General features: G+C 36.0%; 1 protein-coding gene across 1 annotated transcript; it reads left to right on the plus strand.

Annotated features, from left to right (window-relative positions):
* Positions 1-720: 720 nt before the first annotated feature.
* On the plus strand, positions 721-13,804 carry LOC106136775 (solute carrier family 22 member 1). Its single transcript, XM_013337420.2, has 10 exons — positions 721-801; positions 4,608-4,766; positions 6,394-6,556; positions 7,197-7,318; positions 7,798-8,042; positions 9,798-9,946; positions 10,447-10,594; positions 11,154-11,437; positions 11,802-11,929; positions 12,468-13,804. Exons 1-10 carry the CDS (start codon positions 738-740, stop codon positions 12,530-12,532), a joined length of 1,527 nt encoding a protein of 508 aa, XP_013192874.1. The 5' UTR covers positions 721-737; the 3' UTR covers positions 12,533-13,804.
* The last annotated feature ends 562 nt before the right edge of the window (positions 13,805-14,366 follow it).

Here is a 14,366-nt window from a genome sequence, read left to right on the forward strand (position 1 = left end):
TATGTTTAGTGATAAGGTCGCTTGTTGCTGCTATGTTTTTTAATAAATGATTGTAAATTTGCTGTAATTTATTGTGTTGCAATAAATAGTTATTGTATTGTATCGTATTGCATATTTTTTTATGATGATACAACCATTTTCTCTCACAATCTATTCTATGTGAAACCCTTAGATAATTGTCAATGAAAATGACAGAGCTGAGTCTTCTGGTACGGACTTGCACGCTTAAAAGGAGACTCCAATCACATCCTTTTTGTATACTTTGCTTGGAGAAATAAACAATTTTGAATTTGAATTAACAAATATAAAAAAGAAAACGACCCTATCCCATGGATGTCGTAAAAGGCGACTAAATAACCAATAGAAAAAGAATTATATCACTCCATCCCTTTCCCATGGATGTCGTTAAAGGCGACTAAGGGATAGACTTATAAACTTGGGATTCATCTTTTAGGCGATGGGCTAGCAACCTATCACTATTTGAATCTCAATTCTATCTTAAAAGCCAAATAGCTGAACGTGGCCTATCAGTTATTCCAAGCCTGTTTTCTCTGCCTATCCCGCAAGGGATATACGCGTTACCATATGTATGTATGTATGTATGAAAATTGCCATAGTCTACTTATAAAGGACGTTTTACCCTCCCAATGAGCGTCGCGTATTAAATATCTCTGTTATTCACTACACTATAGTTTAGTACAATTTAGTCTGTGCTGTGTAGTGCCATAGTGCCCACGATGGAGACCACGCCGCTGGATGAGACCAAAGTGACACCGTTCGAGGACGCTTTGACAAAAACCGGTTCGTTGTTTATACAAATTACTATTGTATTATTGATCGATGTTACAAATTTTGTAATGTGCGTGTAGTGTGTTTTTGTATTGCGCTGTTGATTTTCCATTCCATATATGAAAAATTAATTTATTTCTATAAAATAAAAGTCGTTACGGCGGCGGTCTGTTTTGCGAAATTTAATTAATACATTTTTTGTGTAGCGATCTTGATAATGTTATTTACTTTTTTTGGGCATGGAATAGTTAATTTTTTACAACACGAAATCTGGTTCACATTTGATAAAATAATTAAAGGCAAGTTAATGTTTTATTTTTGAACCAAAACCGAGGTGGTAAATAAATGAACAATATTATTCAACTAATTAATTTACAATACTAGCTCTTGCCCGTGACTTTATTCACAAGATCAATTTGTAGTGAAATTTTACTCAGATGATATCTCCGAGACTGTTGGCTCTGTCTACCCCGTAATGGATATAGATGTGACTATATGAATGAATGAATTAAAAATTTCTCCAAAATCTTTTCATTCGCCGTTACATACTTACTGAAAAAATAACGTTCGCATTGTTAAATATTTGACTGATGCTTCTGTGAAAATTCCAAAACGGAAAATAACCTGTTTCCTTATTAGTTCTTAAGGTTTTGTATACGTCTATGCTAAAGGTTCAGTAGGTAGTTTATGACTATTCGTTATAAAAAAAAACACAAATCTTTTCTCTTTAAGTAATAATATTATTATTTTGAATCTGTATTTATTTTTTCCCTTGCGGGTTAGAAGCCTATTTTTAGCCTTAAACGCCTTTCACAACATGCATGGGAAAGAGATTGTGTAGTCCTATTCTTTGTTAAATTGGTGTCAGGAACCACATGGCACAGTCTGTATCCATCTCAGTTTTGTCCAAAGGTTCGACTGGCAGAGACTGCCTTGTGGCATTAAGTCCACCTGTTGTACATTTTAAAAGCATAAAGTTTAAATAAATCCTACTAATATTATAAATGCGAAAGTTTGTGAGTGTGTCAGGATGTCAGTATGGATGTTTGTTACTCTTTCACGCAAAAACTACTGAACCGATTACAATGAAATTTGGTATGAAGGTAGCTGAAGACCCAGAATAACATATAGGCTACTTTTTATCCCGGAGTTCCCACGGGATTAATAGAGTTTCCATGCGGACGAAGTCGGGGGCGGCCTCTAGTAAATAAATATAGCCAGGAGGTAGAAAAAGAAAGTCGTCTGACCTGAGTAAATAAAACTGAAATATTATAGTTTACCAAATATTTTATTAAGATGAAAAAGTGGGACGTACAGGTAAATATGAGACCGATATAAATTTTATTGGTCTGAGATATTGTATGTGTAATGAGGACGTCAATCTATAATGAACTGTCTTTGCGAAAAGTTGAACTTGTCCATTTAAGGTCATTCTCCAAGTAAATCCAGATGCCAATGCCAATTAATTTATATTTCTGTTCCTAATTTCACTTCGCCGAAATATATTGGCCTAAAATTGCTGTTTGACCTAATTGTCGTTTGTCCTAATTGATTTATTAACATCTTCATAATTAAGCTTTTTATTTACATACATACATATGGTCACGTCTATATGCCTTGCGGGGTAGACAGAGCCAACAGTCTTGATAAGACTCAAAGGCCACGTTCAGCTATTTGGCTTAATGTTAGCATTGAGATTCAAATAGTGACAGGTTGCCAACCTATCGCCTAAAAAAGAATGCCAAGTGTGTAAGCCTATCCCTTAGTCGCCTTTTACGTCATCCATGGGAAAGAGATGGAGTGGTCCTTTTCTTTTTGTATTGGTGCCGGGAACCACAAGGCAGTGCCAGTAGCTAGTTAGTCATAAACTTGTCAAACCTGCTTAGTGATATAGTTTTCCTTCTAGTTATTAATTACCGGATTTGACCTCCGTTACCTACTCTAAGGATTGACCGGAACCAATCTTATGAAGGTTTACTATTATTGCGTTTCGAAAGATTATATTTATAACCGCCTTCAAAAAAAGGTGGTTCTCAGTTTGAACTGTACTTGTGTATGTTTATTCGCGATTATCTCGCGTGTCGATGAACCGATTTTGATGCGGTTTTCCGGAAAGTGTTTGTTACATTAGGTTTTAAAAATTTGCCGACTTCAAAAAACAAGGATTTTGATTGGAGACGGTTCTGTTTTTACAAATGTTATGGAAGTGTATCATATAAATAATATATATATTTTATTTATTTATTTATACCATTGTATCTCGCACTCCCAGGTCCCAGGTTCCAGGGTATCCTTCCTCGTGTATAAGGAACGATTTAGCTGCGAAGGTTTCATAAAAATACTGTTTACGAACGCTTTTTTTTACACATACATACATAATCACGTCTATATCCCTTGCGGGGTAGACAGAGCCAACAGTCTCGCAAAGACTGATTGGCCTACGTTGTACCAGATGTATGGCTGGAAGATGGAATTGTGATTTAAATAGTAATTTACTACACGCAAAAGCTACTGAACCGATTACGATGAAATTTGGTATGTAGGTAGCTGAAGACCCAGACTAACATATAGGCTACTTTTTATCCCTGAGTTCCCGCGGGATTGATTGTTAAATTATGACAGGATTTCCACGCGGACGAAGTCGCGGGCGGCCTCTAGTACTAAATGAACGACCCAGCGGTTAGATTATTAATTTGCTTTACCAAAGACCTCCTTACGTACACTGCTCTGTGTTTTAATGTCGGCGTGCGCGTCCACATCTGTGCGACGAGGAAATTTCCATTTATTCACATTAATTGACTGCAATGATGTAGATATACTTACTGTAAACGATACAAAATGATGCCGTTTCAATTGATTGATGTATGAACGATTTTAATTAGTTATATTAAGAAGAGTTTGGTTTCTTTGCAATTCTACTGTGCCGTGTGGTTCCCGGCGCTAATAAAAAAAAGAATAGGACCACTCCATCTCGTTCTCATGAATGTCGTAAAAAGCGACTAAGGGATATACCCCTTGCGGGGTAAACGAAGCCAATAGTCATCAGAAGACTGAAAGGCCACGTTCAGCTGATAGCCGTTGGCTTAATGATAGAATTGGATTTTTGTAGACTTAAATATATTCATAAAGTCACGTCTATAACTCTTGCGGGGCAGACAGATCCAACAGTCTTGAAAAGACTGAAAGGCCACTTTCGGCTATATGGCTTTATGATACATACATACATAAAATCACGCCTCTTTCCCGGAGGGGTAGGCAGAGACTACCTCTTTCCACTTGCCACGATCTCTGCATATTTCCTTCGCTTCATCCACATTCATAACTCTCTTCATGCAAGCTCGGCGGTTATGATTGAGATTCAAATAGTGGTATTCTATTCTGTTGCTGTCTCACCGCCTACAAGAGGAATCCTAAGTTTATAGCATATCCCTTACTCACCTTTTACGACATCCATGAAAAAGATAATGGAATGGGAACTTAACCTTCTTCTAATTCCTTCAAAAATAAGCTTAATAAATTCTTTCTCGAGTCTTGAATTGGTTTTGAAGTTAATTTAGAATATATACATGTTTATATATTTACTTTATTTATTTATTTGTATTTTACGTATATAATTGTTGTGTCTTAAGGATAATTCTAGTAAAAGAACTGTTGTTCACCCTTGCCTCAATTTTGTTTATGATCCTCTTATTGTCAGGTTGGCTGGAAGAGATCCCACTTAGGGATAAGCCCGCCTTTGTACTGTACTGTTTTTATTTGTAATGTACTCCTTTAGTAAACAATAAAGCATTTACTTACTTACTTATTTTTGTTTTCAGGTAATGGCCTCTACAACATCCTCCTGGTGGCGGCCAACTCGCTCATACTCCTGGCCATCATTATGGACCTCTTCGGGTTCACTCTCATCGTCAACGTGGCCTGTGACCTGAGACTCACCATAGCTCAGAAGGCCATTCTCTCTTCTTTTCCCTTTATAAGTAAGAACAGTTTTATTTCGCTTAAAAAAAAGTTAGTTTTATTAGAAGGTGCGCTCTTTGTATTCTTCCTACTTGACCATCAGCATAAATCTGTTTGATTTGGATCTCATGGTGAACGTGGCTTGTGATCTTAGGCGTAAAAGGCGACTAAGGGATAGGCTTACAAACTTGGGATTCTTATTTTACGCAATGGGCTAGCAACCTGTCACTATTTGAATCTCAATTCTATCATTACGCCAAGTAGCTGAACGTGGCCATTCAGTCTTTTCAAGACTGTTGGCTCTGTCTGCCCCGCAAGGGATATAGACGTGACCATATGTATGTATAGGTATGTAATAATATACATATTTTTTGTTCTTCCCTGACTTGGCATTTAGTCTAAAACTACAGGTGAAGCAAAGACTTTCTTAATTGTTTAAAAGTTTCCGTTTCCAAAAAGATATTTACGACACAGCTCTCAGAAGCCTCCAGTCAAAAACAAGAACATAACTGCAGAGCCCATGAATTTATTAAATCTATACTAATATTATAAAGCTGAAGAGTTTGTTTTGTTTGTTTGCTTTGTTTGTTTGTTTGTTTAAACGCGCTAATCTCAGAAACTACTGAACCGATTTGAATAATTCTTTCACTGTTAGATAGTCTATTTATCGAGGAAGGCTATAGGCTACATTTTATCCCGGATTTCCTACGGGAAACGTCAACAATGCAGGTGAAAGTTGAATGAGTCGGCCATCTGCGAGCTTTCCACGCGAACGCTGCGCAAACCAACAAAGATATAGAAAAACAATGTACTAAAGATGTGAAGTACTCATTTTTTGCCACAAAAAAGTCCGCGAGAGCATATATCTATCTCTTAAGGTTTACTTACAATAACCACTTTTATGTTCATTTTTTAAGATTATTTTTTCATTATAAACATAAGTTATTTTGAAACCAATTTTCTTTAATTCAGTATTAATCCTTATCCAAATAAATATGTTTATTACTTTCGGCTTTTCATGTAGACTAAAATTGCCATTTACAGTATATAAATCAGACGAATAGGTTTTGAGATATAGTCGTTATAAGCAATTTGCAGCGAAACATTTAATACGGCGAACCAGCGTTCTTTCTAATACGCGTGACCGCCTGACCGCCTGAGGAGGATGTTTGCAAAAATAAATAAATATGATGCCCAAAATAACTATTCCACGCGGACGAAGTCGCGGGCACAGCTAGTACTTTTATACACATCGAGTATTATTACCTACGTCTTTATCTATTTAGACTCGAATAGAAGTTCTAATAGTGAGAGATTGCTTTACATCATCAATCTTGATTTGATTTACATCATCAATAATCACTTATAAGAAGAATCGCAAGTTTTAAATCTTCTCCTTGATTAAATTTAACGATATTCGTGGCACCTGGCACATATAATGATTTCTCTTCACTACCAGTATCTTGCACTAGATAAACTTGACGACTTGCCTCAATTTTGTAGGCGATCCTCTTATTGTCAGGTTGGCTGGAAGAGATCCCACTTAGGGATAAGTCCAGCCCTTTGTACTGTACTGTTTTATATTTGTAATGTATTCCTTTAGTGAACAATAATGCATTTCAAACTCATTTACTGATATTATTGCAGGCATCATCGTTGTATCTTTTGCGTGGGGTTACATATCGGACACTAAAGGCCGTAAGTTCACCCTCGTGGTGTCGCTGCCAACAGCGTTCGTCCTCTCGTGTTTGTGCAGTCTGTCTCCGAACTGGATTGTGCTGGGAGTCCTGAAGTTCCTGTCTGTTTGTTTGTATGTTCATTTGTTACAAATACAAATACGCCGTGTGGTTCCCGGCACCAATGAAAAAAGAATAGGACCACTCCATCTCTTTCCCATGGATGTCGTAAAAGGCGACTAAGGGATAGGCTTACACAATTGGGATTCTTTTTTTTTTTAGGCGATGGGCTAGCAACCTGTCACTATTTGAATCTCAATTCTATCATAAAGCCAAATAGCTGAACGTGGCCATTCAGTCTTTTCAAGACTGTTGGCTCTGTCTACCCCGCAAGGGATATAGACGTGACAATATGTATGTATGTATGTATGTACAAATTCTTTATTTGCTATAAATGCGGTACAATTATAGGTGTTAAAAAGCATATACATTAAATTAAAATTGAAATTGTTGTTTTTAGCATCAATCCGCTTTTGGTAATTTAAGTAAAGAATCATGTCCGCTTTTAGGGATTTGAGTAAATAATTCATTAGCTTGCACATTTTTCGAGATTGTATTAACAAGAAGCGTCTTTATTACTTTAAGATTTGTTTTTTTTGGCAATCTGTTTGTAGATACTACAATAGTCTATTGAAAGTGAAAAACTTCTTCTTCTTCTTGATGATTTCAAGCTTCTTTTTCTTCTTTAACATTTATTGTTGTTTCTGTTTTCAGTTCATGCGCAGCAAACTCTGTCACGTACACGTTAGTCGGAGAGTCCTGTATTCAGCGCCTGCGCAGCAAGTACATGCTTCTGATGAGCTGCCTTTTGCTGTTGGGCCCTGCTGCTGGTGCTGGTAAGATCTTGAGACGTTGGTAGAATAGCTATTTTCCTCTCTTTCATTCTTTTATATATACATACCTAGCTGTGCCCGCGACTTCGTCCGCGCGGAATAGTTATTTGGGCATCATTGAAGCCCTCAAGAATAAATAATTTTCCCCGTTTTTTTCACATATTCCATTATTTATTTGCTCCTTATAGTTGCAGCGTGATAAATGGTCTATTCAACGCAAAAAGAATTTATCAATTCGAACCAGTAGTTCCTGAGATTAGCGCGTTCAAACAAACAAACAAACTCTTCAGCTTTATAATATTAGTATAGATTTTATCACAAATCCCATGGGATATGACCTTTTTTTTTGGGACGAACGATATTGTTGCTTTTGTTTGACGAAAGATAAAGTTTGATTTTTGAAATTGAAAAATAAGAGTTTGCCATGTCGTTGAATAAAAGACTTTATTGAAGTACTTACAAGATTTCTTTTTCTGTTCCAGTTGTTGCATACCTGACCACTCTATTGTCATTCTCACTACCAATACCAGCATTGGGAATCAACTTCACACCTTGGCGGCTTCTCATCATCATAATGTCTATACCTATAGGGCTGGGTGGCGTCTTTATCCACTTCTTCCACGAATCTCCCAAGTTCCTCGCCAATTGGGACAGGAATGATGAAGCTCTGAAGGTTTTGGAGTCGATTTACAGGATCAACCATAAAGGGTCGTTGGACGAATTTCAGGTGAATTAAAAATTTATATATTTAACTGATTCTCATTGATGTCGTAAAAGGCTATTAAGGGATAAGCTTTTAATTTGGGATTCTTCTTTAAAGCGATAGGCTAGCAACCTGTCACTATTTGTATCTCAAATTTATCAATAAGCCTAACAGACTTTCAAGACTGCTGGCTTTGTCTTCTCAGGAAGGGATAAAGACGTGATTATATGAATGAATGATTGAATGAACGTAACTGTTTAGCAAGTTTGTTGTAATGTTGCCTTTTCTTAGGACTTTTTGTAAGGGCCTAGAATACCGTAAACTTACAGCATAATGATATTAAGTTAAAATTATTGCAGTGGGTGACCATACAAAGAATATGATAAACGATATTCTTCTTATAATATCGAACTAAAAAAGAATTTATCAAGAAGATAATGCATTTAAAATAAAATCATATATATAATCACTTGTAGCCAGGAAATCTTTGTCAACTATAAGTAGTTAACACTAGCTGATTATATAATCGTATGAAATTTTTTTATACAATTCATTTATCAGTTGTCCATTCTATACAATAATGTTCGTGATCAACTATTTAGTGTCCAATTAGGCTTCACAATAGATAACAAACAGATATAATTCACGAAAACTTAGATAGGTACCTACATATATGATATTGCTTCATCATTGGTAGAGGCGGATGTAACCAGATTGTCCAAAAATTTCCGTATTTCATATCGAAGTTGCTGGTCATTAATTTGTCTGTTCAGGATTTCATTCATTCGTTGAGGAATTCAATTGGATGTAGGCCAAATATATGACAAGTTCATTAGCTTTCATTAGGTTTCTCTAGATGTGTCGTGTGTTTCCCAGCACCAATAGAAAAAGAATAGGACCACTTCTTTCCCACGGATGTCGTAAAAGGCAACTATACGATAGGCTTATTATATACTTGGGATTCTTCTTTTAGGCGATGGGCTAGCAACCTGTCTCTTATTTGAATCGAAATTCAATCATTAAGCCGAATAGCTGAACGTGGCTTCTCAATCTTTTGAAGACTGTTGACTATGTTTACCCCGCAAGGGGCATAGACGTCATTATATGTTATGTTAGGTTTCTCCATTTCATCAATCCTGTCTTTCTTATACATGGAAATCATATGGCCTAATTTGTTTGTCATTTCTTTTTTTGGAAACTTACAAGAAGGCGTGTTCTTTTAAGCTAGGTATTTTGATTTACTCGTAAAAGCAGTTTTTTCCCATTATAACCCAGCGTATGCAGAGATCGTGGCAAGTGGAAAGAGGTAGTTCCTGCCTGCCCCTCCGGGAAAAAGGCGTGATTTTATGTATGTTTGTTACCCAGCGTATCATCATAATTATCGTCCAGCTGACTTATTTAGTGTATCTCCTAGAGAACTGAAGAATCCGCTCTGGACAGAACGACCTCCGCAACCTTTGCAGGAGAAATGACATTCGATCACGGGTATTTTACACCCAGCGTACCTATACCTCCAGCAATTCATACATACATATGGTCACGTCTATATCCCTTGCGGGGTAGACAGAGCCAACAGTCTTGAAAAGACTGAATGGCGACGTTCAGGTATTTTTTTGGCTTAATGATAGAATTGAGATTTAAATAGTGACAGGTCTAGAAAATAATCCCCAATTTGTAAGCCTATCCCTTGGTCGCCTTTTACGACATCCATGGGGAAAAGATGGAGTGGTCCTATTTTTTTAGGAACCACACGGCAATTAATCAATTCCCATATTTCAGATAAAGCAAATAAGACTGGAAGATGTACAGAAAAAGAACAAAATGTCGCTGACGCGGGCCATCTATGAGCAAAGCGCGCCCTTGTTCCGCCGTCCCCTGCTGGGGCAGACTCTCCAGCTGTTCTACATAGTGGCCATCGTCTACATCACGTGAGAAGGTTTTATAGCACAACCGGCTTTCGTCTGTGACTTTGTCTTTGAGAATGTCGTTTCTGTCAGGATTTGTTCTACTCATTCTTCATTATTTAGTGACATTTCCTATTGCCTCTTATTTTTTGTGTCGACTTTGTAGTGCCGTGCGGTTTCCGGCACCAATGTTAAAATGAATAGGACCACTCCATCTCGTTCCCATGGATGGCGTAGAATGCGACTAAGGATAGGCTTATTAACTTGTGATTATTCTTTTAGGCGATGGGCTAGCAACCTGTCACTATTTGAATCTCAATTCTATCACTAAGCCAAACAGCTGAGCGTGGCCTATCAGTCTTTTCAAGACTGTCTACCCCGCTAGGGATATAGACGTGATCATATGTATGTATATAGGTATGTTACTCCCTTTCGGTATTGGTTTTTAAAGTTGCTAACGATTACAATAAAACAATTATTTACCTTCAATACGCTGACTTAGAAGTTAAATTGTGTCTTTTCAGTAATAATACTTGTGTGGTATGGCTTCCTCACATATTGGATCTGATCAAAGTGGCGTTGGAGAATGAAGTGTCATCAGGGAATGTTTGCGCCATGATCACGACACATAGTACCAGTGCCGTCAATGCGACGGTGGAGCACTCAGCTGAAGTAAGTTATATAGCCCTCATCCTCAAAGGATTAGTCCTGGTCCTGGTTTTGTCCTGTCTGTGAAAGAGCCAGGGTCTGTACGTCCATGTCTAAGATCTTGGGTTGTGCAAGTCAGGATTTGAAGTCAGGATTGCGAAGCGACTCCAGTCAGACCTCTGCGATCTTGCAAAGGAAATGCCTGTGCCAATGCCTCCTTGCGTATTTTCCGATAAAATATTATCTGTAAAAGTATATCTTCAATACCGTATTGAAATGATTAGTTTTACATTCATTCATTTCGTTTTTTAATGTAGACAATGTGCATTCGTCCACGATTTAGATTTAAGAGATCTACATTTGTAAATTGACGCCTGGTAAGATGCTACAGAGTATGTTTGTTCCGCCGCTTCTTCTACACATGCGCTTTGGAAGCGGTAGTAGTTATAATTAGATTTAAGTGATGTGACGTCAATAAGTGGTACCTTGTATCCAATTTTGAAAATTAATCTATTCTATTGTATACCCTTAAGGGTTCGTTGAAGTACTAATACTTCAACGAATTATTTACCTCGTTTTCCAGGCGCCAGTGATATGTCTCGGCCACGTTGAAGAGAAGACAGCGCTGACAATTATCATCACGCAAGGCATCTACTCCTTCCTCAACTTCATCATCTCCTGTCTCCCGAAGCACCGGAAGACCATCTTGATCTCCATGCTTTGCCTGTCCTCTGTCAGTGGCGTCGCTATGAATTTGACTCCTGAGCCAATTTCCAGTGTAGTGTTGTATCTGATCTTTGGATGCACCTGCCTGTGCATGGGTATCATGGCTTCGTTGTTTGTGGATCTCTACCCAACATCTTATAGGTATGTTTTTATGTGTTTTTTACAGATTTTTTTTTCTAGATTTCTAGATCTCTCCCTATCTAAACTTTCTGAAATATGAAAGCGGGCAAAAGCGAATGGGTTCTTAAAAAATGAATTTCGTAAAAGGCGACTAAGAGATTGGCTTATAAACTTGGAATTCTTCCTTTAGGCGGTAGACTAGCAACCTGTCACTATTTGCAAGCTAATCGCCTACAAGAGGTATTCCAAGTTTATAAGCCTATACCTTAGTCGCCTTTTACGAAATCCATGGGATATAGAGTGATCCTATTCTACATAGAGTGCCGTGTCATCCCGGCATATTTTTGTTTTGTAGTAGGTATATTCATTGAATTTTTTTTTTCAGGGGCATGGCGTCCTGTCTCAGCATCCTGGTCGGTCGCACGAGCACCTTTGTGGGCATCAATGTGGCTGGAAATCTCATTTTCAACCACTGCTACGTCACCTTCTACTTGTGGTCTGTGCTTGTTTTCAGTAAGTACTCATCTATACTAATATTATAAAGCTGAAGAGTTTATTTGTTTGTTTGAACGCGCTTATCTCAGGAAGTACTGGTTCGAATTGAAAAATTATTTTTGTGTTTAATAGACCATTTATCGAGAAAAGCTTTAGGCTATTTATCATCACGCTGCAACTATTAGAAGCGAAGAAATAATGGAAAATATGAAAAAAAAATATGGGGAAATTATTAATCCTTGAGGGCTTCAATGATGCCCAAAATAAATATTCCACGCGGACGAAGTCGCGGGCACAGCTAGTTTTTTTTTCATAAAAATTTTTCTTCATCCACAAAACATTTCTTATCTTATTAATTGATATCAAAAACAATTCTTAAATATGTATCTATGACATTAAATTCTAATAAAGTAAATATTACAAAATATATATATATATATGTATATATATAAAGTTCCTACTGCTAACCTAAATATTGACACCGTGACAGATGATATGAAAATTAAGACTTTGTCAGTACTTCTTTAGATGTTCAAATCTATTTTTTCATTTTCAGCAAGCGTGATAGCAGCGTGGTATCTACCTCCAGACAAAACCAAGATAATACCAACCAATGTTTAGGTAGCTCTAGCATATGTTAAAAAAAATTTTTACTTAAAATGTTAAAGTGTAATTCAAATAGTTCAATAAGTGCCATGTGGTTTCCGGCACCATAGAAAAAAAATGAGCCACTCCATCTCGTTCCCATGGATGTCGTAAAAGGCGACTAAGGGGCTTATAAAATTGATATACTTTAACTAAAAAAAGAATGCCAAGTCTGTAAGCCTTTCCCTTAGTCGCCTTTAACGACATCCATGGGAAAGGGATGGAGTGGTCCTATTCTTTTTTGTATTGGTGCCGGGAACCACAAGGCAAAAAACGGCATTTTATTTTCAATTTCATATTTGTATGTCACATTTGCTAATTAATTATGACTGATTACTGATAGTGACAGGTTACTACCATAGTAGTAAGCCTATCGCCTAAAATAAAAACGCCAAATTTATAAGCCTTTACCTTGAATGACATTTACAGTGTGTGACAGTAGACATAATTCTGGCACAGACTTGCAATTTTTTCGCTACGCTGGAAGGATAAAAAGTTATAATCTGGTGTTGCCAACATTTAATCAGCTGATATTTCTTTTTCTGGGTTTCGTGGCAGTTAGCAAAAGAAACAATTGTGTATTTAATAATCCTGTGATTATAGCGTAGGTGAATAGAATAATACTTAAATTTAATAGGATAATTACAAATAAAAAAATAAAGAGGCAATGATATACCTATTTTTTTATAAAATTTTTCTTCATTCACAAAAATATTTGTTATCTTTAATTGATATCAAAAACAGTTCTTAAATATTTATTTGTAACATTTATTCTAATAAACTAAATATTACAAAATATATATAAATCAATATTGTGACGGAAATTTTTATATTCACAAATTAAACTATAATATGAGATCTTATCATGTAAAAGAAAAATTGTAGATTTACAATGTAAAACAGCAGCAGTGTACGATAATTTACATGCTATATTTATAGGCCTTGAGCATGAAAGCCAAAAAATGAGAATGCATCCTTCACTTGTTGTTATGGAAAACGTTTTGTTTAACTAATTGGATAAGTAAACCTTTTTTCAACATATGATAAAAAATATATATAACAGAGCAAAATATTATACACATACTGACTTTACATATTTATATATACGTTTTGTTACCTGTGTTAAATATAAGAATTTGTAATTTGAATGTAACTTTTACATTCCAAATATCCTCAATGTATTTATACACAAAAAAGTACCTTTATGACAACAATGCAATATATAAATAAAATGTTTTCAATTCTTAATATTCTATTATTTCTAACTAACTTAGAAAGTTTTTCACACATTCATTGCTAATATCACGCCCAGCATGTTATATAACTATTTAAAAAAACTATTTCAGCATTAAAAGTGATCTTTGTATTTTTAATTTCATAAAAACTAATTTAACTTTAAATTATAAAATGTAGGATTCTCCATTTCTTCATCTCGTCAAAATTAATCTCATAGAAAAAAAATAACATAATATTTGGAGCGAAATTAAATTAATTTTAAATAAACAAAAAGCACTTTTAATCACATTCCGGTATACCAATTATTAAAAAAACTATGTGTTTGTTGAAAATCTGTTGTGAATATATATTTTCCAGAATTTAATTGTAAGGCACTATTTTTTTTATTATATACATAAATATATACCACAATATTCAAATTGAGATTCAAATAATGACAGGTTGCTGGCCCATCGCCTAAAAGAAGAATCCCAAGTGTATAAGCCAATTCCTTAGACAGAGCAAACAGTCATTAAAAGACCGAAAGGCCTCGTTCAGTTGTTTGGCTTAAACTTATCCCTTAGTAGTCTTTTAC

Source organism: Amyelois transitella, chromosome 10 (genome assembly GCF_032362555.1).
Source record: "Amyelois transitella isolate CPQ chromosome 10, ilAmyTran1.1, whole genome shotgun sequence".
NCBI lineage: Eukaryota > Metazoa > Arthropoda > Insecta > Lepidoptera > Pyralidae > Amyelois > Amyelois transitella.

Bases quoted from the DNA above. Each gene is read 5' to 3' on its own strand.
- LOC106136775 (XM_013337420.2), top strand. From the start codon at position 738: ATGGAGACCACGCCGCTGGATGAGACCAAAGTGACACCGTTCGAGGAC. The intron at 7,319-7,797 runs GTAAGATCTTGA...TTTCTGTTCCAG, and splicing joins GGGCCCTGCTGCTGGTGCTG to TTGTTGCATACCTGACCACT. The intron at 11,930-12,467 runs GTAAGTACTCAT...TTTCATTTTCAG, and splicing joins GTGGTCTGTGCTTGTTTTCA to CAAGCGTGATAGCAGCGTGG.